Source organism: Capsicum annuum, chromosome 9, assembly GCF_002878395.1.
Source record: "Capsicum annuum cultivar UCD-10X-F1 chromosome 9, UCD10Xv1.1, whole genome shotgun sequence".
In the NCBI taxonomy this organism is placed as follows: Eukaryota; Viridiplantae; Streptophyta; class Magnoliopsida; order Solanales; family Solanaceae; genus Capsicum; species Capsicum annuum.
Genome location: NC_061119.1, coordinates 42,620,975 through 42,647,124, shown reverse-complemented (window position 1 = coordinate 42,647,124; position 26,150 = coordinate 42,620,975). Strand labels below are relative to the sequence as shown.

The following is a 26,150-nucleotide window of genomic DNA, read 5'->3' as shown; positions in this document are numbered from 1 at the left end:
ACATAAAATGAACAATGGATTAGCTTCCCTCTTGTTTGACATTGTTTAAAACGTTAACGTTCGTTCTTTTTCTAGCTGCATATAAACTTGGGAGTCAAATTTGTTATAGTTCCCCATCAGAGAGCTATTAAGCATATTAGAAACTCGATTCAATAGTATTTAGTTCTGCCCATTATCTTTCTCAAGAAAAAATTGAATTCGCATTGCCAGTTGAATTACATTCTCAAGAAAAAATTATATTACCATGGCCAGTTGAATTACACAACAAACAACAATATCATGTCATGTTTCCACCAAATTGTTGTGTCTTGGTCTACGAAATCTTTTTCCTACTTTAGTCCTCCAGTAAATAACAACCAAAACTCGGCCAACACTGATACAGATATAAGGAAACCCAAATAACAAGAATCTTGACCAACACTATAACATATATTTAAAGTTGGCACAACTTATATACACAGTTGAGTAAAACCAAAATACTCAATCCAGTCTACAAAACCAACATTACAAAAAAAGAGACAGAAAACTAGTGTTTGAGGGAGTTAATTAGCTCTTATAATAGTGGTACTACTCTATATAAAGTCAGAATCACCCCCAAAATGCGGCAGATCTGGATGAGGACGACCTCCGTCTCCAGGCCTCCTTGGACCCCTGCATAAGATTTTAAGATGACATTAGTAAGAAGCAAAACAACTTAATCATCTAGTCAGAAGCAATTTGCAAGCTTAGATTATTTTCAGTCAACAAAATAATTTGCCAATGTTAGAATACAATTATCGTGTAAACCAATAAATAAAAGCACAATTTTGAGTTCACGTCTACAAGTAGCAAAAACTAGATGGGAAAAGCAGAATTTCACCAAAAAATAACATGTGAAAAAGCATGTTGAACAATATACCTGATAAAGCGATCTGGCTCAAAGCCAGGAATACCTGGTGGACCATATGGATCAAAACGGGCACCAGGTGGAACGCCCCTGTATGAAAAGATGACATAAAATGAATCCTATAATACACATTTCCCACCTCTGAAATGGAAGGGATAGAGAGACAGACTTACAGCAGTCCTCCAGGTAGACGAGGGTCCCCACCCACTCCAACAAATCTAGGGTCATCAGGCCCTGCACCATAAAACATAAACGGTCAGTTTTTACAAAATGCACAATTTGGAATTCCTATACTGAACTGGACGAGGCTAGTCACACACCTACAAGCATGCTCCCATCTCCTGATCCGCCTCTACAATGATAAATAATGTTGGTTGAGAGGGAAAAAAAGAACATTTAGCATATAAAATTTAGAACAAACGGACTGACAAGTGCCATTCACCATGACAACTCAAACTACAAAGAAGACGATAAACCTGGTCGGGTATACTCCAGCACCAGGCCCAGGTAAAAGATCACCGCCACCAAAACCAGGAACTGGAGGGACGACATATCTGTAAATCCAGGCAATTTAAGAAATAAAGATTATGCACCACCTCCAATAGAACGAGATATCAAAATCCTATACATATTTCTGTTGACTTACAAAAAGTTAAAAATGATGGTCGTACTTCAAGAACAGCCCAACCCACCATAAGGGATTTCTCCTATCGCAACCTACTAGCAAGTATAACTTACCCTCTTATTCAGAAACTAAAATAGAGAGCAGTCTCCATGTTTGTCTGCCCACTCCTCCCTTAATACCTTACCTGACTTTCGTGAGAAGATTATCCACGCAACTTATAATAAGAACCTGTTTTATCAACCCCTCCCTATAAATCTAAAGACCATACATTCTTCTTTGCCTTACTAGTGATCACCAGCAAGTTACCAATAGTACTAATCATTGCACAGCTGCTACCACTAACAACTCCTTATCAAATAACTAATGTAGGCCCAGAAACTAATTAAACCTGGATTCCACTGAGCAAAATGGCAGAATCTCAAATAACAATGTCTTAATTTGGTTCATAAAATACCCCAAGATTTCCTAAAAGCACATCCTTGGGGGTTTCATCTTATTTAGTCTGGTATGATCTGAGAAAAAAGGGCACTAAAAAGAAGCGGTTGAAAAAGTGAACGAGAAAAGAAAATCATTGCACTTGCTTGAGAGAAGTGGAAAATTTATGAGGACTTCATATGAGAAAGAATATAAGAGGACAAATAGAGCTCCGAGCTTAACGTTTGAAATGGCTTGAAAAGCCGCCAGTTGGGCGAGAGAGAAAATACATCCCAACTTTTTCTTCGATGAATATAGAGTAACAAATAAATCCCAACTTTTGTCAGGAACATCCTCGAGTACCTAAATTTAAGTTATTTTGTGATGTGCACGATAAAAGGGGCCTTTTACGAGGAAATGTAATCCCATCACCACCACAGAACCTACGGGACAAACCTGCTAAATAGGTTGGGAGGGTAGTAGGGTTGGGGTGTATGGGAGCAACTCCTCAAATGATGAGCTACTTCTACGGAAGGAAGAAAAATTGGACAAGAATCTTATACAGAAAGAATAGCATACAGCTCTCTTCTTTAGGGAAGACTCCAAGACAAAGCCATATAACTTGGAGGGAACCGCTTGGCAAGTTGAACAGCAGGAAAAGGCAGGGGAAAAAAACATAGCAGCAAGATCAAGTCGCCACTGTCATGAGCTCCAACGGCAGCACATAGGGCTATGTTCAAGGATCTGGCCAGACAATTCCCCATAGCGATTGATACAGAAACCTAAAAGGTGAATAAATCCTCGAAAAATACCAAAATCCCAAAAATATAGGAGTTGACTTCTCAAATGATTAAGTGAATTTCCAAAAAAAAAAGGATAAGATGTATGTCATTTAACTCATAGAGAAAGATGAGGGAGTCATTCCAGAATGGAACTTCTATCTGGACTAACCAATTCGTTCTTGCATGAATATAAATACACAAACATGACCTGGCAGGAATTTACCAAGTCAGAGCTCCAGACTTTTCATCAAGTGAGGAGATATCACTACACAACACCCAAGTAGGCTCATACCACATGTGGGAGATATTCCTTCCACAGATGCCCCATACTTCGAGTTAGATTTTAGCAGCAACAAGTCTATCAGGTTAGGGGTTAAATGCAGTTACAACATAAATTTTCAACTCCTAGAATTTACGAAGGTATGCTGCAGAATTTGAAGGAGACTTGTCACTAACGAATAAGTACAACGAGGTAAATAACTAATTCATTGCCTTCCATCTATTCTGCTCTTGTTGACATTGATTCAGAAATTAAAACTTAAAGTTCTAACATTGACAATTCACTTCAACGTTTTGTTAATAATATTTCGGGTAAGGCCGCGTACAACAGACCTTTGTGGTCGGACCGTTCCCGGACCCCGTGCATAGCGGGACTTTAGTGCACCGTGCTGCCACCTTTTTTTAATTTTTGTTACTAATATTTTTCATGTCCAGTTCTTTTCGCCTTTTGTACCCAAATCTTCATCTTTACAAGTTGAATTAGGGTAGCACTTTTGCCAAATTGCACTCCAATCCTTTTGCTGCCTGATCTTGAGAATTTAGATCTTTCTACTCCTTGAACTCAGGTTGGGTTCATGAAGAACCAATCATGTAAGGTACAGTCAATGTTCTCTCAGAGATAGTGAGTAATTTTTAGTTGGCGTTCGGACAAGCGATTTTATCTCGTGATTTGAAATCAGGAGATGGCGTTTGGACATGCGATCTAACACTGATATCATATAATGAGATGAAAGCCCAAATTTTTCAAAAAGCTTAATTAGGGGTTTTATATCATGATTTGGAATAAAATACAAAAATTGACCCACAAGTTTATATATTATTTAAAAAAAGAAACATCCAATCTACCAACCATTTATTTCATATGTAAATAAAATTTATAATTCATATTATTACTCTTTGAACCATTTATATCTCATATAATCATTACTCTCGCCAACATAAAATTTATTATTACTTCAAACCAACTCCTACTTTACCATTTATTATTCACCAAATTCATTCACCAACAAATTTATTATTACTTCATTCAAATCAATGCTTAATAAAAGAAACATGATTTTCAAGATTACAGAGGAAGTGAAGAGAGCCTTAAAACGCTAAAGAACTGTTTAACTTTAGACATTCATCGTTGCACAATATGATTGAATGAACTTTTGGAGCTTGGAAAACTAGATTCAGAATACTGAAAAGAGGCATGAACCATTATGATATTGACACAATGTTATAGCTTGTGCAGTGTTTACATAATTGTTTGCAAGAATACCAAAGGAGTGATGAAATATTCACGGTATGTACATGGAGATACAGTTACTAATAATATTGACCAACAAATGGCTCAAAGTAACCATGTTGTTCGTTTTCTTGGTCATTTGATCTAGAAATGCAAGCTCACTGTGAGGAGAATGTCCGTACTATGTGGGAGGATTGTATCAATAAGTAGTACACTACAACTCATGTTCAATTTTACTTTTTTATTTAAATAAAGTTCGATAGATAAATTTTTTTTGGAATAGCTTTGCAATAGTGTATAAAGTTTGATCAATAAATGTTAATTTTTTTTACTTTGTGATGGTGTATTATACTTTTTTTATAAACTTTTGCTTATTTGGTAAGATTGTATAAAAAATTGGGACAGTGTTGATAATTTTCACAACTTATGGGGTTTTTATGTTTATGAGAGAACATACAACATAATTAAAAAAATTCAAATTGCAAGTCCAAACAAAACTTCAACTTCATCTCATGATTTCTTCTCACATGTCCAATCAGGCCCTTAGTCTGTGTTTGCAAATATGGACACTACTTACTCTTTCAACCGTAAGGCGTTCTTCACTAGTGATAGTAATAAAACTAAGACCCGCAAGATGCAGCGGAGAACCACTTAAGGAAATTGTCCTATAGGTAACGACCCGCAACTCTTTTGCAAAAATTAGGCCTCAAGAACTAAAGCGAACTCCAATGCCACTTTACCAGGTCTGCAAAAACTCATGAAAGTGTTCTCACGGCACATGTAAGAGGCAGGATAGAGATCAAAATAACCAGAGCCTACAACAGTGTTATCAAAAGCAAAAAGCGCAGAAAAGCTCTAAGGTTCGTTGGGGCTTTAAGCGCAAAGCGCAAATAAAGTGTGGGCTTTATTGAAAAAGGCGCAAAGGGACAATAAAAAGATATAAGTTTGGTCCAAGATTAATAATTATAATCATGAATGACAAATATATGAATAAAAAAATTGAAAAAAACTTATGATAAAGTGAAATGTCAATTGTGTAGTGGCATCTCCTCAAAAGAGGCTCATTGGCAAGGAAAAGTATGTCTTAAAACCTTGATGATGACACTGAAGCTCACATTAAGCAAGGCGAAGCGCTCAACACGTTTTGAGCCTCGCTTTAGGGCTTAAGCACGCCTTTGATAACACTGGACTACAATGGATGCAAAGAGCAAGACTCTTCTTTGGTTGTCAACATACTTCAATCTCTAGTAGAAATTAAAATATAACTGGTTGAGCTGTATGTTCTACTTCTATGTGGTAGGATATATACTATTAACCATGTGTTAAAGACATAGTATATTCTAACAATTGTCATTGTCAAAAGTCTAAGTAGGAAATTGTTGAAACATGTACGTGGAGCGGAAGCATTCCAGAATCATATTGCTTACCTGAATAATAGACATATAACTTGAGAAAATGCTTCTTAAAGCGTGAACAAATATCTTCCAAAAAATCATACTCCAGCCCTTTAGTCAGCTACAGTGATCCCAAATTAATAGTCGAACTCTTTCATTAGTCAGCTACAGTGATCCCAAATTAATAGTCGAACTCTTTCAATACTAGGTTGAGAAAATATTGTTCGAAAACTTAAGTGTCTTCTCTAGGTCAAAAAAAGCCTTATATGTAGGTACATTTTGCCTGTACTAGACCTAGATAAAAACGATTTCTTCCCTTCTCTATCAAGAAATAAGATCTTGATATGGACCAAACATGGACTACAAAACTAATTCATGAGGTTCCATTAATAAAAATAATACAAAAATCTCATTTGAGTTATTCTTATCATAATAAATCACAAATAACTTCACTAGAAATTTGTAACTGCACTCTTCCATTTATATTTCGAAATTTCCATTAAACACTAATGTAATTCCCCACGTAAAGATTACATATACTCTTCAGAATGTCATAAGCAGAGTTCAACCAAAGTCTAGCACCCATTTGTTGCCATTGACTCCTATATTGCATGTTGTTGTAAGTGCATATACATTATCAAAATCACGTACCTATTCAACAATGGATGCACTTGTTTTTTCTTTGGACTTTGACGTTGGCAATCTCTATCAAAGTGCCACTTCTTGTGGTAGCCCCAACACTCCGCATTCTTCTCGTTCACATGAGACTTTGATTTGTGCTTTGATTTGCTCTCTCCACGTTGGCTAGTATGGCCTCTCACAAAGAGCCCACTAGCTTCATCATCTTTTTCTTCTTCAAAATGCCTCCGCACATCACAATAGTTAAGTGCTTGCCGCACTTGCTCAAGAGCGATGGGCTCCTTGTTATACATCATTGGAATCTCAATATCACCATATTTTGAAGTCAGTGAAAATAACAAAAGCAGATGCTAGCATCTCCTCATTCTTTTTAATTTTGGCGGTTTGTAATGCATCTAGATGGTCTTGCAACAAAGTACCCGACTCCATCTTAAATGTGTGAAGACGCCATTGTAACATCTTTGTTGTCATCGATCGGTCCTATTAAAGCCCCCTGCAACTTATCTCATAACTATTTAGTTATCTCGTCGATACCTATATTCACTTCACAAAGCATGTTCGATGCAAGGGACAGTTGGATGACAATTAATGCATCGCCTTCAATCTTCTACTTGTCAGAATTCAATGTACCATTGGGGTACCTTCCGTCAATAGCATAGACTAAACCTTCCCTCCGCAGCAACGCCATCATCTAGATCTTCCAGATATGAAGTTGTTACGCCCACTAAATCTATCAATTTCAAACTTCATGGAACTCATTGTTATTTGTTTTTCCTCTTCTACTATACACCATCCGTTTCATAAATATGTTATTTGACACACATATTAAAGAAAAAGCATTAAAGACATAAATTTAACACAACTTTCCATTTTTACCCCAAAAAAAAAAAGAGCTGACCTTGTAATACCTTTTCAAAAGTTAATTGGTTGTCAAATCATAAGGGCAAATTTGAAAAAAAAACCAATGATTCACTTATTTTGAAACGCCAATAAATACCCCAACAATTTACTTATTCCGAAACGGAAGGAGTAAATAGTATCTGAAATACAGAAAACCAAAAATAATTCTTTTCAAATGTGGAAGTTCAGACTATGCTGCAACCACTGAGCATACTCAGACAAAACCTTGGCTCTGATAAAAGTTATTAGTGGAAACATGAAATAAAGAACAAGAGAAAGAACACAAGATTTAACGTGGTTCGGATCCGAATGATCCTATATCCACAGATCCACTAGAGAACAACTATCTTTATAAAAGGAGAGATCCCAAACACACCTAAGAGAATTGTTCTCTCAACTCTCTACTCATACAACGTATTTAACTATGAACTTTTAACTCTCTACTCATACAACGTATTTAACTATGAACTTTTGGGATGATTTTACACTAACGAAGCATCATTCTTTATAGATAACAAAACTTGGCATCTAAACACAAAGAAAGAAAAGGAAAAATAAATACAAAATTTGCCCCACGAATTTTGTTTGTTCACCAAGTTACTTCCTAGCCAAGTAATTTGGTACATGGGATTTTCTTTCACATGGATTAAATCCCACAAAAAAACCAAAACCAACTCTTTCACCTATTAGGAGTCGTTTGGTACGAGAGATGGGGGATAATAATCTCGAATAAATGCAGGACTATTGTCTTGTGTTTGTTTAGGGGCATTAATTAGTCCAAGGATTATTTATCCCACCCATTTGCACTAGAATGATGGGATAAGTTATCTCATATATACGGTGGATAACTAATCCTATGAATATCCCAATCCATGGGATAACTTTGTCCATCTCATCCGCTATACCAAACTAGCTCTTAAGTTCATGGCAATTCTCATGGCACAAATACCATCAAAACATACAAAGAGCAAACTTGCAACCAAAGGTATGGCATACTGGTTAATGAAATGAGTCGATGTGCAACAGCGACGACGAAAAACAGTAGGACTTGACGAACGGGACAAAGCATTTTGTTAAAAAATAAAAATAAAAATGTCAGTTTATTGGGTCACTCTGGTTTTATTTAATTGGGGTCTATTTTTACTTTTTAATAAAAACAATCAAATACACCTAATAGGTCGGATCAGTGATTTTATATGACCCTATTTTTTTTTTTAATAAAAACAATTAAATACTAGATATATATATATATATATATATATATATATATATATATATACTAGCTTCATTTAGCCCATGCTAAGCCCGGCCCAAACTAACATACCGCTACCTCAGGTAAAGAAGAGAGGCCCGGGCCCAAACTAACATAAAAAAAATTATATATATTTTTTAAATTTTTCTCGTTCTTATTTTTTTTATTTTTTTGTGACATCAGTGTGATAGTTTTTAAGGAGTTTTAAAACAGGACAGTACAAAATGGTATTGAAAAGTAAAAAGATAATATTTTTCTTAATTTAAATATTAGACTTTCAAAAAAAAAATCAAAACAAATGCGTCTAAAATTCTAATTTATATTTTATTGAAATCTTTTGAGTTTCTAATCTTTGATTATTCAAATTGAGCTTTTATCATAAATTATTAGGAGATCAAATTATAATTTCTTTAACCACCTTTTTCTCTCAACATTTTCAGAATATATACAAAAATAATATTTATTATTTATTTTTAATATGGTCATATATCAGGTAAATTTTATATTAAAAATATGCGTACATAAAATTAGATTAACTAACTATCATATTATGAAATTTATTTTTTGACTGAAATAAAAGAATTATAACTAACATTTTTGACACATTTTAAAAGTATTTAATAATGATAAATTTAATTATGGCTATTCTTTAGTATAAAATATAATTTTATATAAATGAAATCTTTGTTGATTACTTATGTTTGTCATCATGTACAATATAAAATTACAGGTAAAATTAAAATAAAATAAACTATACTTATTAATCGATGACTAAAAATTTAAATTGCAAATTAAACATTATAAATAACATCAACAAATAATATTATAAGAAACACATTTTAATTCAATAATTAAGCGTGTATCAGGATAGAATTTAAAGAATAGAATAACTATTTAGGTGTTTATAATTAATTGATAAGATCAAATATATTTTGAAACAAATTCAGTAACATTTTCAAAAAAAATAAAAACTCAAATATGTATGAGTATGCTTTGTGGGGCCCACTATCACCTTTTTCATTTTTTAGTGGCATGTAAAGAACCTTAAAAGTTTTTAAAATTTACTAAAATGTGTGTTAACTTACAAAGTAATAAAAACTTCAATTAAGGGTAAAAAAGAACAAAAAAATCATGTGAGACTACCAAAAAACTCTATTCTCTTATATATATATAATAGCAATATAAGCAGCTACGTAATTATGGTAACCTAATTGAAAAGTAAAATCAAAGACAAAGGTAACTAAAAATAGTAAAGTAGCTAAAAAAATAAATTCTAATCCCTATGTGTCAAGGAAAAATAAATTAGTTTTAAACTGGGAAAAGTCTAAAATTGTCTTCATCAATAACATTATAAATAGATCCTCTATCAAAAGAAATTTTAACTTTAAAAAAATTATTATTCTTTATCAAATAATATGGCACTATCCGCATCGGGTAGTCAAAATGGAAAGGGTCCTATGAGACCAACAAAAAGTATAGGAGTAGATTTTGATAACAAACCATTATGAAATCATGTAAAAGTAATTCCAAGTGCTCCCAATGGCAGTGGAAATAGAACATGGTCATGTAACTATTGCAATAAACAAGTTGCCGGATCATATAACAGAGTTAAAGCACATCTCTTAAGATTATCGAGTTATGGAGTTCAAAAATGTAACGAAGTTCAAGGCAATACATTGAGAACTTTGAAGGTGGAGCACGAACGCTGAAAAGAAAAAATCTTCCGTTCAAGTTGATGCAAGAAAAAAAGTTGATTATGCATCTCTTCCGAAAGGCACTGATTTACTTCAACATAAAAAAAAAAAAAGGTTCAAAAAGTGGAGCCATAGGAAAATCTTTCGGCATCCATGAGAGGAATACTACCGACAAATTAGCAGCTAGAATGTTCTATGCATCAGGTTTATCGATTAATTTTGCAAATTCTCCCTACTGTAAAAAATATTTGAAGTTTTTAGCTAAAAATTTCATCCCCGGTTATATTCCCCCATCTTATAATAGGTTGAGAACAACTCTTTTGGATCAAGAAAGACTCATATTAATAGGAAGTTGCAACCAATTAAAGATACATGGAAAAAGAAAGGATTGTCGATTTGTTCGAATGGATGGTCCGACACTAAAAGACGACCTTTGATCAATCTATTGGCATCATCTAATGGGGTCCAATGTTTTTAAATTAAATAAATTCTAGTGGATGCACAAAGGATGGAGAATATATTGCTAATTTGTTTATTGAAGCAATAGAGAAAGTAGGTCCAAACAATACTGTTCAAGTCATTGCATTAAGATAACGCAAGTAATATGAAACTTGCTGATACTATGGTGGAGGAAAAATATCCTCATATATTTTGGACTTCTTGTATTGTTCATTGTTTGAATCTAGCTTTGAATAGTATGTGACGACCGTCTGATAAATCGTCTTACTTTGCTAATTGCCAATGAATCACAGAGTTTCTTAATGAAGTGAGTAATTTGACAAACTTTGTTGTGAATCATGACATGGCCCATGCAGTTTTTCAAAAACATTCAGACTTGTGTTTATTGAAAGTTGTTTCAGTTGGTGAAACAAGCTTTGCCTCATATGTTATTATGACGACTTGTATTCGCAAAGTGAAATCTTCTTTAGAAAAGATGGTCATGGATGATGAACGGAAGAATTATAAGGGGGATAAGGGCATTGAAGCCAAAACTCGTGAAATAAAAACCTTCATAATAAATGATGAGAAGTGGGATAGTATGACTACTTTTTGAAGTTTACGGAACCTATTGTACATATGCTTAGAGATGTCGATTTAGATGGTCTGAAATTACATCTCATTTTTAATATGTTGGACTCGATGATTGAGAAGGATAAAAAAATAATCTGTGAGCATGAGGGGGAAGATCTTATTTCTGGCCAATCAAACTTTTTTGATTCCATTCACGGTATTCTTGTGGCTAGGTGGAACAAAAAACACCCATTTACACTGTATGACACATTCTTTGATTCTCAAATACTATCATGAATCATGGCTTCAAGGAGAGAATTGAATTCAACGGGTAGCTCAATCTTCAAAATTGCATCGAATAGAATAAAATGCTTTCAAAGATATTTAAAGATTCTAATCAAATGAAACAAGTCTTATTGGAGTATGGAAAATTTGTGGCGAGGGTGGTTATTTTGGTGAGCCTCATGTGATTGATTCTATGGAGTATGAAGATCCTCTTTCTTGGTGGGAAAATCATGGTGTCTCGACTCCACTTTTGCAACAATTAGCTTTCAAGTTGCTTACTCAATCGGCTTCTTCTTCCTGTTGTGAAAGAAATTGGAGCACATATTCTATGATTCACAGCATCAAGAGAAATACGTTAGCAACTTCAAGAGCCAAAGATTTAGTGTTTGTACATGATAATCTACGGTTGCTATCTCGCAAGAAAGAGAAATATAAATGGGTCGAGCAAGTATTGGGATGTAGGTATGTCTACATTTTCTTTATTAGTTCCTCAATTATTTATTTTGAATGATAATTTTTTCTTTCTTTCAAGGCAAGGTGCCGTGGTGTATGTTATTTACGGATGATGTAGTGTTGATTGATGAGACGCGGGGGAGTTTGAATGAGAAACTGGAGGTTTGGAGGCAAACCCTTGAATCTAAGGGGTTCAGGTTGAGTAGGTCCAAGACGGAGTATTTGGAATGCAAATTTAGTGACTCGAGTCAGAAGGACGATGTGGTGGTGAGGTTGGATTCTCAGGATGTTTGTAAGAAGGATAGTTTTAAGTATCTTGGGTCTATGATTTAGGGAAATGGCGAGGTCGATGAGGATGTCTTTAAACGTATTGGAGCAGATTGAATGAAGTAGAGGCTTACCTCAGGAGTGATGTGTGATAAGAAGGTGCCCTTTAAGTTTAAAGGCAAATTCTACAGAGTGGCATTCCGTCCGGCCATGCTGTATGAAACGGAGTGTTGGCCCGTCAAGAACTCCCATATTCAAAGACTGAAGGTGGCGAAAATGAGAATGTTGCGTTGGATGTGTGGCCTTACTAAAGGGATAAAGTTAGGAATGAGATTATCCGAGAGAAGGTGGGAGTGGCTTCGGTGGAGGACAAGATACGAGAAGGAAGGTTGAGATGGTTTGGGCATGTGATGAGAGGCACGGATGCCCCAATTCGGAGGTATGAGAGGCTAGCTTTGGAGGGCTTCAGGAGAAGTAAAGGTAGGCCAAAGAAATACTGGAGGGGTGATTAGGCATGACATGGAGTTGCTTCAGCTTACTGAGGACATGACCCTAGACAGGAAGGTGTGGAGGTCGCGGATCAGGGTAGAAGGCTAGTGTGAGTATATGGGTTGTGGCTAGGTGTTAGGAGAGCTTGGGTGTGGTGGGAGTCTTAGGTCTGTGAGTATATGTTACTACTACATATGTTACTACTACAGGGGTATCTGTTTTCTTTTCATATTTCGTATTGTTCGTATTTCTCTTATTTCCTATTTCTCTGATATAAATTGTTATTGTTTCTTATCTCTTATTTCTGTTATGCTATCCATCTTTGTCTCATGTTTCATTACAACCTTGGTATACTATTCTCTATCTTGAGCCGGAGGTCTATCGGAAATAGCCTCTCTACTTCCTCTAAGGTAGCGGTATGGACAGCGTACATTTTACCCTCCCCAGACCCCACTTTGTGGGAATACACTCGGTCTGTTGTTGTTGTTGTTTGTATAAAAACTTTTTAATGTATCCATTCTTTTTAACTTATTTAGGTGGAGATCAATTTGAAGGTGAGGAGACAATTAATAATTTAACCGAGCTATCAATAGATGAACCTCAATAGGAAGGTGTGGCTTTTGACGAAGAATTAGAAGATTTGGAAGAAGTTGAAGAAGATGCGGAAGAGTAGTTAACTTGATAGTGGACATTTTTGTTTGTTCTATTAGTTTTGAATTAATGTTTTAAGTTAGGATGTTTTCTTGTTTTTGTTTTATGAAGTATTTTTAGAATATCTTTATAAATTTATATTTGATTTTTTTAAGCCAAATCCCCGCGCCCATATCCATACTCGGATTCGCACCTCCGAATCTTAATATTTATATTTTGATGAATCTGACTCTCGGATCCGCACCCGTCTCAGATACCCGCCCTTGAGTCCAAGCAACAACAACAACAACAAACCTAGTGTATTCCCACATAGTGAGGTTTGGGGAGGGTAATATGTATGCAGTCCATACCTCTACCTCTAAAGAAGTAGAAAGGCCGTTTCCGATAGACCCCCGGCTCGAGACACGGAATACTAAACAAATTCATAGTAAAGATTGGAACAAAATGGCATAACATAAATACAACACCCACAAGTAATAGTAAATAGAGAAAAGTAAACAGATTCGTAATAAAGCATGACACAAGGTATCATAACAAAAATAATACCCCCACCAAGTAATTCCCTACACTAGCGACCCAAACTGACCCAAGCCTTCTGCCCTAATTCGCGTCCTCCATTTCTTCCTATCTAGGGCCATGTCCTCAGTGAGCTGTAACTGCTCCATGTCCTGCCTAATCACCTCTCCCCAGTACTTCTTCGGCCTACCCCTACCCCGCCTAAAACCATCCAAAGCTAGCCTCTCACACCTACGAACCGGGGCATCCATGCCCCTCCTAATCACGTGTCCGAACCATCTCAATCGAACTTCCCGCATCTTATTCTCCACTGGAGTCGCACCAACCTTCTCCCTAATAGTCTCATTCCGAACTCTATCCCCCCTAGTCAGCCCCCACATCCAACGCAACATCCGCATTTCCGCCACCTTCATTTTTTGAATGTGGGAGTTCTTAACTGGCCAACACTTCGCTCCATACAACATGGCCAGATGGACTGCGAATTTGCCTTTAAGCTTGGGCGGCACCTTCTTATCACACAACACCCTCGAAGCAAGCTTCTACTTCATCCATCCCGCCCCAATACGGTGCGAGACATCCTCGTCAATCTCACTGTTACCCTGAATCACGGACCCGAGATACTTGAAACTATCCCTCTTACATACCATCTGTGATTCCAACTTCACTACCACCTCATTCTCCAGCCTCACGTCATTAAACTTGCATTCCAAATACTCTGTCTTGCTCCTACTCAACCTGAACCCTTTAGACTCAAGAGCTTGTCTCCACACCTCTAATTTATCACACACACACACACACCCCGTGTCTCATCACTCAAAACTACATCATCTGCAAAAAGCATACACCAAGGCACCTCTCTTTAAATACGCCGCGTCAACACATTCATCACCAAAGCAAACAAAAAGGGACTAAAAGTAGATCCCTAATGCAATCATATCAAGACAGTGAAATGCTCTGAGTCTCCTCCCGCCGTCCTCACCTGAGTTTTAGCTCCATCATACATATCCTTAATTGCTCTAATATATGCCACCAGGACTCCACTCACCTCCAAGCATCTCCAAAACACCTCCCTGGGGACTTTGTCGTATGCCTTCTCCAAGTCGATAAATACCATGTGCAGGTCCTTCTTCCTTTCCCTATACTGTTCCACCAGCCTCCGTACCAGGTGAATTGCCTCCGTCGTCGAGCGGCCAGGCATAAAGACAAACTGGTTCTCCGAAATAGACACTATCCGTCCCAGCCTCACCTCGACCACTCTCACCCAAATCTTCATAGTGACTCAATAACTTAATACCCCTATAATTATTGCAACTCTGAATGTTACCCTTGTTCTTATAAAGAGGGATCATAGTACTCCACCTCCAAGCCTTGGGCATTTTCGCCGACTTGAAAATTCTGTTAAACAATCCAGTCAACCACCTTAAACCAGCCTCGTCAAAAAACTTCCAAAAATCCACAGGTATCTCATCAGGCCCCATCGCCCTACCCCTTCGCATCCTGCGAACAGCCTCTCTAACCTCCTCTACCTTAAAACGTCTACAATAACTAAAATCCCGACACTCCTCTAAGTGCTCCAGCTCCCCTAACACAATAGCTCTATCCCCTTCATCATTCAAGAGCCTATGAAAATACGACTGCCACCTATTCTTAATGTGGCCATCCTCCACCAACACTGTACCGTCTTCCCTCTTAATGCACTTCACCTGATCGAGGTCACGACCCTTCCTCTCCCTAGCCTTAGCGAGTCTAAACAACTTTTTTTCCCCTCCTTTCTCCTGTAACCCCGCATACAACCTCTCAAAAGCTGTCTTCTTAGCCGCCGTAACTGCTAACTTAGCCTCCTTCCTAGCTAACTTGTACTCTTTCCTGTTTACCCGCTTCTCTTCTTCGTCCTTACTCTCAACCAACTTAGCATACGCCCCTTTCTTGGTCTCCACTTTCTTCTTAACCTCTTCATTCCACCACCAATCCCCCCGATGATGCCCAGCCCGGCCCCTAGAAACACCCAACACCTCACTAGCATTCTCCCTGATGCACCTAGCCACCCTATCCCACATACTATCCACGTCCCCCTACACTCCCACACCCCCATTCCCGCCAACTTCTCCCCTATCTCCCACGCATTCACTGGCGTCAAGCCGCCCCACTTAATTCTAGGTCTACACTCCTCACCCCTTCTCTTCCTATCCTTCTTTATACCCAAATCCATAACCAAAAGCCTATGCTGGGTCGAAAAATTCTCACTCGAGATGACCTTACTACAGTCCTTACACAACACCCTATCCCCTTTCTTAAGCAACAAAAAGTCAATCTGAATCTTGGCTATCGCGCTTCGGAAGGTGATCAGGTGATCGTCCTTCTTCAGGAAGCCCGAGTTCACTACCACCAGCCCAAAGGACCTCGCAAAATCCAATAGAGTAGCCCCCTCTTCATTTCTTTCCCCAAAACCAAAACCACCATGCACATCACCAAAGCCTCCCGGTAACGCCCCGATGTGCCCATTGAAATCTCCTGCTACAACAATCTTCTCCGAGCTAGGCACGCCTCTCACCACCTCATCCAAAGCCTCCCAAAACCGCATCTTCTCCTCCCCATCCAAGCCCACTTGCGGCGCATAAGCACTACACACGTTCAGGGTAAACCCCCGAATGACCAACTTAATAGTCATCAACCTATCGTTGATCCTCTTTACCTCTACTACCTGACCTTTAAGCTCTTCATCTACTAAAATGCCAACTCCATTCCTACGCCTCTCGCTCCCAAAGTGCCAAAGCTTGTAACCATCCACATCCCTAGCCTTAGACCCTACCCACTTGGTTTCTTGAACACACGCAATATTAATCCTCCTCTTTATAAGAATCTTCACAAGCTCTATGGACTTACCCTGAAGAGTCCCTATATTCCAAGACCCAACCCTCAGCCTACCATCTCTATCAACATGTCTTCATCTACCGCCCCTGAGGCCAAACCTTAGCCTCCCTCCCACCCCCGCCCTTTCCTCTTCCCCCGCCCCCACAACAGCCCCCCGCCCCAACCCCCTCGGACATGACCCTATCCAACCATCAACGCCCACAGCCACTACTACAAAAAAATATAAACAATGGTAGTAACAAAGCAGCAGCAAGAAATACAAGGCTCACACAAATTAGAAGAAATAATCAAGAAACAAAACTAAACTCAAATAGGGAGAAAAAACAAAACCCAGGTAAGGACAAAACTAACAGTAAGAAAAATAGAGCACACTAATGGCCTTGCACCAAGGACAGCCAAACAAATAATAAGGAGCGGTGCAAGTCACGAATATACTACAACAGACACGCAAGTCAAACCAAATTAGGTGAAAACCATGAGTTATCCGGTTCAAATTCCTGCAAAGACAAACTAGGTGATTTCTCTCATCTGTCATATGTCCTAGCCTTGATGTATTGTGTTACCTAGTATCTATTGTTGGTGGGAGGTCGAAGGTACACCATGGAATTAGTCAAGGTGCGTGTAAGCTTGCCCGGACATCCCAGTTGTCAAATAAAAAAAGCATCGAAAAGCAGCCTAGCTCAAACTTTGTTTTCTTTTGCTTGCAGAATCTTTTGTCATTCGTAGGAGTGGTGTGTTCCTAGAGTTGGTTATGGTCAAGAAATCTCCTAATCTCCAGATTGGTATGATTTTCAGGATAAAGGAACTACTATTTGGAGCACTTGACGAAGAGGCATGGCCATCTAGGGTCCAGATGTCTTCTCGAAGGTAAGTGGCTGCCAATATATATGGATCCTTGAAATGTGTATCTCGAGGTGAACAGCATCTGGCGCTAGGTTGCCTGCTATCAATCAGTTCACCCCTCCTGAGACCTCAAAGAAGAGAAGAAAAGTACTACATCCAAAGTCATATGGATAGAAAAAGTCACAGGGATTTAAGAGGAGACAGGCTGCTTTACTTTACATCTTTTTAACAAACACTCCCATTTTTTTCTTTCAAGGTAGAGCAGTATACACTCATTTTTTTCTTTGATAAAGTTAGAGCAGTATACACTCATATCTCACAGAATATGATGATGTAATATATAGAAAGTGAAAAGTCAGAGCATTTGTTTCTTATGAACATCTATTGCCTATATCTAGGTATGAACCAATTAGCAACATATTAACATATATATCAATAATTTTTTATATCCAACATATATATCAATAATTACTGGCAGGAATAACAATAACTCTTTTATTTGACATTACCCTGAGGGAAAAGAACCAGCAGGCTGATATGGGTAGTCAGGTTGGCGTTCAACATTAGGCTGGTCGTTGAGTCCTTTCTTTTCAGAACTGCATACAAGGAAGCATAGTTTATGAACTTAATGGTCACATCACTAAACCGTAAATTGATAAACAAACCAATTACATGTACCTTGAAGTTTGAGTAGAGGAATTTGGCATAGGAGAACCAGTATATTTAGTCAGGATTGCTTTGTTCAGTTCTCCCACCAGCTTTCCCAAATTCTTGAACTGGGTGTTGTAGTTAGTTCCCCCATCCTCAACAATGTAGTCCTCAACACTGCAAATTACCAAGATGAACCCATTAGAACATCCAGACGTAACCCCTGATTAACTAGCAACTACCAATGGAAGGGGAAAAAGATGCCTTCGATTCCTCCCTTTGTAGGTGGCCATAGGGAAGATACGAAGGGTTGTTGATGTAAAGGAAGGAAGTTAATTGCCTTAGTTCAAGGTAAAGTGGCTCGTTATCGCCATCCCTGAGTGTATCTATAAGCAGCTTATTGTTCATTGCAAGGCACTTCACCAACACTTTTTTGGAGCTCTTCTCAGGCTGTGAATACACGAATGCATAACTATCCTCAAATTCATTCCAATGATCAATTCCCACCTCATCTACAAAAAAAAAAAAGACACAATTATTGCAAATATATATGAAGTATACTAAACATTCCAATAACAGAAGTTTTACACAACCTGAAAATCTCAAAAACAGAACTGCAAAGAGGAAGGAAGTGGGAAAGCAGAATAAAAGGGATTATAGGGATAGTAACAGAAACTGAAGCTTCCATTGATCTTTTCTTTATGAAGAGCTTCCATTTATCTTTTGACAACCACAAGGATGTACAATAGAACAGACTTAAATCAAGCTAGATGCTCCCTCTGTTTTAACTAGACGAGTACAGACTAAAACTTAATAGTCTAAACTAGGAGACTAATTTTATAACGGGCAGAAGAAACACAAAATGACAGTCCACCCAAAATAGCAACCCAGTAAACCTGTTAAAACACTCCCAATGGTAGAGGTATGGACTGCGTACATCTTACCCCCCCAGACCCCACTAAGTGGGAATACACTGGGTTTGTTGTTGTTGTTGTTGTACACTCCCAATGGTGATGGATACAGTACCACGTAATAAAATAATGATCCCGCCTAATAGATACTTACATGACGTCAAAGATGTGCTAAGCAACGATCAAAACAAAGTTGACATCTACTAACAACAAATAAAGGGAAAAAATAGATCGAGTTGACATCTAGTCCTTTGTTTTATTAATTGATCAAGGAAGTTGAGATCTAATCCCTTCAGATAAGTCAGTCATGCACCAACTAGTTGCACTGTGATTCGGAAAACATAGAAGAAGCTGAAGGACTTGAGCAGCAATCCATGTAGTACACCTGATACAAGATCGACAAGGAACACACAAACAACACCAAAATCAGTTCACAAGTTGAAAGAACCGTGTACCCTTTTGATGACCACTCTCGGATTCAACAAAAACACAATGTATTGTGGTGTTTAACACCTAAAAATAGCCCACAACAAACTATGTTAACAACATCAAGATGAAGAACAAGAACAACACACGGGTTACAAGAGAAACAATACACCACACGGCTACAAGATTACAACAAAGGAAATGATAGAGAGTGTGACATACACTACTAAAAGACCAAGAACCTAAGTGTATTCAAGCACAAAGACCCTTGATAAAGATAGTAGAAACACCTACACTATGAGGTGGACACAAGAGAGGACCTCAATCCGTCTAGCACCCAACGATCCAAGCAAACAAACAACAAAAGTGATTCCACACCTAAGTTGTTTCCTAGTTTCAGCCAAGTCTCTATAGCAGAGAGAACTTGTGTTTTTCAAGTGTGTTATACAATCTTCAATATCAAAAAAACTAAGTAAAGTAACCCTAAAATTTTTCTTATATTGTGTATTACAAATAGAAGGCAAAAAGTCCAAAATGCCCCTTAGAGATTAGGTGCCCCTCTAGTGTGAATTAGTGGCTGCTTTGATATGTTTTAAGCCCTTAATTCCACTTCTCTTGCACACACACATGAACGAATTCAATACACATCCTCATAAGTTCATCTACGCGATCGCACTTGTATCATCCTCTCCATCTTGAGAGGAATTTGTCCACAAATTCAAGCAATCATCACCCGCAAACTCTCCTCTTTGAATTATCTTTTCAATGTTCCTCCCAAGGTTAAGATGTTCAACCAAGGTTTCCATGAGGTCATCAAGCTTGCAACTTGGACTTAAATGTTCTTTAACCTGCACATAAGAAGAAAGGATGCTAGGCAAAGTGCTAGCATCTTGGTTAGTAGGAAACAAAGGGTCTTTGTGGGCAAACCCCACAATCCTAACTCTCGGCTTCTTTTCTTCACTCTCCTCACTCTCGGCTTCTTCTTCCACAATCTCACTAAGCATGATTCTCCTTGCCATATACATAGGCACAACACACTCTCCATCCACCGGCCAAGTATCTTCCCCACCTTCATCAATTTCCACCTCGGCCTCAAGCTCTCCATCTTGAGCTTTTTCATCACCCTCATTCGATTCAAGTCCTACCTCCTCACCAAGATAAAACAATTTTCCCTCCCTAAGGATTACATTCTTCCGGTTTGGGCACTCACTAGCCTTATGCCCCCACCCTTGACATTTAAAACATTGAAATCCCTTAGGACGAGAAGTAGAATTTGATTTACCTTCGTTTCTTGGAGGATACTTTTGGGAAGCATTGGTTTCGGTTTGTACAACCTTGTTCTCAGTTTGGTTGGCATTGGATGAATGCTCTTGATGTTGGTGCCACTCCAAGGAAGGTCCTTGGTGATTCTTGGGTTTGGAGGCTGAGAGCTCCCTTTCAATTTCCAAGGCCACTTGGAAAATGCCATCGATCGTGTCAAACTTGTGGAGGGTCGTCCGAGAAGCTATGTCCCTATTCAACCCGACTTTGAATCGTATAATATCATGGCTCACTTGTTCTCCTCTATGGTCAAGCTTCAACATCAATTGTTGAAACTCGTCATAGTATGCCATGACACTTTTGTTTCCTTGCCTCAAGTTGTACAACTTGGCAAGAAGTTCTTGTTTGTAGCCCTCGGGTAAGTACCTTTGACGCATAAGGTACCTCAATCTAAACCATGGAGGTGGCCGCCCGGCAATCAACACATCACTAAACCTCTTTCACATACTCCTACCAAGTGCTTGCATACCCCTTTGAGCGATTGCATAACAACTCTTCTTCTCTTCAGTTAGATCATTCACTTAGAATATCCTATCACAAGATGACTCCCAAGCAAGATATGCCTCGGGATCACTCTCACCCTTGAAGATTGGAAGACTAACTTCGATGGAATTGAGGCTAAGCTCTCGGGTTTGGTTACCACCCCTCACTTCTCGGCCTAAATCACCTTGCCTACCCCTCTCCTCCTCTTCCCTCAAGTAAGCATCACCATAACCCCCATGTTGTTCCTCCCTACCATAACCCTCAAAACGGTTTGGTGGATTTGGATAAAGTGGATTCGGATTTGGAGGATAGTAAGGCCTTTGCTTCAATGGAGTTTGGATTGGAAAGTGAGGTCTTTGGATAAGTGGAGGGTTCGGGTTTGGTGGCATTTGGGTTCCAAATCCGTCATGTTGGACTTGGTGAAGTGGAGGGAGGGTTGCTCTATCATACTCACGGTTTTGGGAAACATTTGGTGGTTGGCTCGGTGACTTGTTCATTTGGTGCAAGGCCTTGGGAGTAATGGTTGGGGAAATATTTTGAGGGGTGGAAGGCCGACTCCTTTGACTTTCCACACATTCTAATCTCCCACTCATTGATGCCACATCCGTATCTAATTTCTCAAGACCCACATTCAACCTAGCCACATCTCGGGACATAGTTTCAAGGCGAGCCAAAATGAGATTGATGGCATTATTGTCCATTGTTTGAGCATTTGAAGCCTCGGGTTCCATTGTGGTTGTACCGAAAATAACCCTTCAAGTTTCTTCAAACTCAAGCTCAACAATAGTGGATGACTCAAATTACCACCAATTTAGCTCAAATTCGAACCCTATACTTCTATAGTGTTATAGAACACAAATTTAAAACTAAAAACACAAGAAAAACATGAAATCAAATAACTCAAAATTTGACTTAGGGTTAAAAACGGGTTTAGTATTTTTTGGGGAATTTTTGATTTTGACACTTCTTTTTTGTTGGGATTTTCAATTTCTAGACTCTAATAGTATTAGGGAACAAGGACCTAACACTAGAAACACACAAAAATCAAGTTTTTTTTTGAAAAATCCTAATAACATGAACAGTAACTTTACTCTTTTTTTCTACTTTTTCACTTTTTTTTTTTGGATTTTCAAGATAACAATCCCAAGATTGATTTTGTTGGAACAAAATCAAACCTTGCTCTGATACCAAATGATACAAGATCGGGAAGGAACACATGACCACTCTCGGATTCAACAAAAACACAATGTATCGTGGTATTTAACACCTAAAAATAGCCCACAACAAACTATGTTAACAACATCAAGATGAAGAACAAGAACAACACACGGGTTACAAGAGAAACAATACACCACATGGCTACAAGATTACAACAAAGGAAATGATAGAGAGTGTGACATACACTACTACAAAGACCAAGAATCTAAGTGTATTCAAGCACAAAGACCCTTGATAAAGATAGTAGAAACACCTACACTATGCGGTGGACACAAGAGAGGACCTCAATCCGTCTAGCACCCAACGATCCAAGCAAACAAACAACAAAAGTGATTCCACACCTAAGTTGTTTCCTAGTTTCAGCCAAGTCTCTATAGTAGAGAGAACTTGTATTTTTCAAGTGTGTTATACAATCTTCAATATCAAAAAAACTAAGTAAAGTAACCCTAAAATGTTTCTTATATAGTGTATTACAAATAGAAGCAAAAAGTCCAAAAATGCCCCTTAGAGATTAGGTGCCCCTCTAGTGTGAATTAGTGGTTGTTTTGATATGTTTTAAGCCCTTAATTCCACTTCTCTTGCACACACACATGAACGAATTCAATACACATCCTCATAAGTTCATCTACACGATCGCACTTGTATCAACACCTGAGCTCAGCATGCAATCTCGATTCGTTATATTTAAATGGCTTTTGAGAAAACTACTTATTGTTGACAGTTCAAGTTTGTCGTTGAACAAACTACTATTCTGCTAAGAGACCTCTCCACGTCAAAAAATCCTTTGTTTTATTAATTGATCAAGGAAGTTGAGATCTAATCCTTTCAGATAATTCAGCCATGCACCAACTAGTTGCATTGTGATTCGGAAAACATAGAAGAAGCTGAAGGACTTGAGCAGCAATCCATGTAGTACATCTAAGCTCAGCATGCAATCTCAATGCATTATACTTAAATGGCTTTTGAGAGAACTACTCATGGTTGACAATTCAAGTTTATCGTTGAACAAACTCCTATTCTGCTAAGAAACCTCTCACATCAAAAAATCCTTTGTTTTATTAATTGATCAAGGATGCTGAGATCTAATCCTTTCAGATAATTCAGTCATGCACCAACTAGTTGCACTGTGATTCGAAAGACATAGAAAAAGCTGAAGGACTTGAGCAGCAATCCACATGAAGTACACCTGTGCTCAGCATGCAATCTCGATTCATTACACTTAAATGGATTTTGAGAAACTACTCATGGTTGACAGTTCAAGTTTGTCATTGAACAAACAATTATTCTAATAAGAGTACCGCTCACGTCAAAAAACGGATGAAAAAATTGATAATGAGGTTGATTATAATAAATAAAAAAACTAACCATGTGACCACATTCAAGTCAAGTCGTCAAGAAAGATAACCTACTAGAGCAAATTCAATATAGACAACATGATAACATAGATGAAGAGGATGAAAATCAAAGATCAAAGTTATGTCTAGCCATAAACATGAGCCACATACAGATCACATCTATGACCATTTAAAGCTTCCTAAAAGCCCAAAAGATTTTATCAAAGAAATCATTAAATAAACAACCAAACCCATGATCTTCGGTTTGTAGCTATAAAATTGAGCTTCCATGTTCCTTATCCAGACATAAAAATGAGCTCCAATACTTTCTATTTCCAATTATTTACGCCACTTCCAATCAAACGATTCCCGGAGGCAGCTTTTCTATTATGTTCTCAGGGGAGAATGAGAATATAATGGAAAGCGTGCTTCATAACTTGATACTTCTTCTGGTGGTAGTTTCACTATAAAGTTCCTCTATATCTTTATTTTCTTAAAAAAAAAAAAAAAAGTAAAGCTTCTCGATTTCGGTCTGGTTTCTGAGCTTTCACCTTCAATTCAACACCTTGTAATTAATTCTCCTCCCACTTTCTCCTTCCCTTGGCCCCTAATCCCATTTTTCTCCAAATAAAAGAAATATATACCCGATGTAGAAAAAACTTCAATTTAGATACAACAACAACAACAACAACAAAAGGGAAACTTAGTAGCTCAATTAGTTGATTGTTGGACTTTCACCTTGTTAGGGTTTTTGCCCCGATTTTCTTACCAAATTTGAGTGAAAAATAAAAGTAATATAATAATTACTTTTACTTTTACTAAAAAAGAAATATAATTCTCTTTCGTATTTGGCTAATCTCTCTCTTGTAGGGCAGTTTGGGACCGCTATAAATAGAATACCCATCTTCTCATACCAGAAGACAAGAGTATCTCTTCAAAAGAGTCTGATTTAGAGACATATTTTCTCCTACTAGGTTATATGCTTGAATTAGCTTTTAATATGTAGGTCAATTGGTCAAATCCTACTAATAACATAAACACCTCATTCATCTTATTTATCTTCACAAAAATTTGCAACTAATTAGCTTCCGCATGACGCTATCAATTTCGAACCCAACACACCTTATTGGTAAAGGTCAGATTCCTCACAGTGTAATTCCCCTCCCCGATTTCCCCTTGCTAATAACATCAACAACATACCCAGTTTAAAAAAAAAAAAACTTTAAATTCGATAATAGGTCAAAGAAAAGTACCAGTGGAGGAGGAAGAAAGAGCATCATCGACGGAAGCAGAAGGGCCAGTAGCGTGAAGAACAAACCCAGAAGCAAGGAAAGCAGCGTGAACAGCAAAGGCTGCCTTATCATGGGCATTTCGGAAAGTGGGTCTTGCTGCCCGTATTACTGCAATAACAGATTGTTCATTCGCCATTATTATCGAATGGTAATGACAAATACACTGTTTTTTGCCCTTTGAAAAAGTGAACTGATACTGTTTTCTTTCTTTCTGATGCCAAAAGTGGTAGTGCTTGTAGAAGAAGAAAAAGGCACTGTATATATACCCCGCCCAATTCGCGTATGTTCCGTCTCTCAAACTTTGTAGAAGGTTAAATATTTCGCTATTAATATTCTGTAAACTAAGTACGAATATGTAGAAGAAAAGTAGGTTGAAATCATTCTTGTGAATTAACGTTTTTTAATGAAAAAATGGTGAAAAGCTTACTAATCTATACCTCAAATTTCAATTATATATTTATATTTTGTAGGGTCTAAATTATTTTAAAGTAAAATTATTATCCCAAAAACCTCGACAACCAGTCATTTTGGATAAGGTGTGATCCACGCATCAACAGTATTTTGACACGTGTTTTTTTATTTAAAATTAATTTTTATTTACTTTCTTTTCCATTTTTATCATTTTTCATCATTTTATCACCATTATTTTTTTCATCATTACTTTTCACCTCTTTTCCTTTTCAAACTTTATTATTTCTACTTCTATGCAAATAATTTTTCGACGACCTTGAAGTAAAAAATAATGAACAATACCGAATTTAAAATTTTCAACAATCTTGAAATCGAAAATAATAAACAACATCGAATTTGAAAATTTCTGACAACCTTGAAGTGGGAAACAATGACCATATCAATTACTCCCTCCATTTCAAAAAGAATGATTCTTTTCCCTTTTTGCAATACTTTAATTTAAACTTTCCACATGGCATGTTTAGGACCACAAGATTAAAGGGTATTTTGGTACATGTGACACAACTTTAATTTAAGGCTACAAGATTTAAAAGTCTTCTTTATTTTCTTAAACTTTGTGTCAAGT

The 26,150-nt window shown here is 37.5% G+C and overlaps 1 protein-coding gene across 1 annotated transcript; it reads right to left on the bottom strand.

The window, feature by feature from the left end:
* Nucleotides 1-410: 410 nt before the first annotated feature.
* LOC107854199 (probable proteasome inhibitor) lies at nucleotides 411-25,547 on the bottom strand. Its single transcript, XM_016699203.2, has 9 exons — nucleotides 25,076-25,547; nucleotides 18,471-18,642; nucleotides 18,161-18,307; nucleotides 17,992-18,078; nucleotides 1,363-1,440; nucleotides 1,207-1,238; nucleotides 1,060-1,120; nucleotides 899-976; nucleotides 411-651 (listed from the first exon to the last, which is right to left on the bottom strand). Exons 1-9 carry the CDS (start codon nucleotides 25,248-25,250, stop codon nucleotides 573-575), a joined length of 909 nt encoding a protein of 302 aa, XP_016554689.1. The 5' UTR covers nucleotides 25,251-25,547; the 3' UTR covers nucleotides 411-572.
* Between the last annotated feature and the right edge of the window lie 603 nt (nucleotides 25,548-26,150).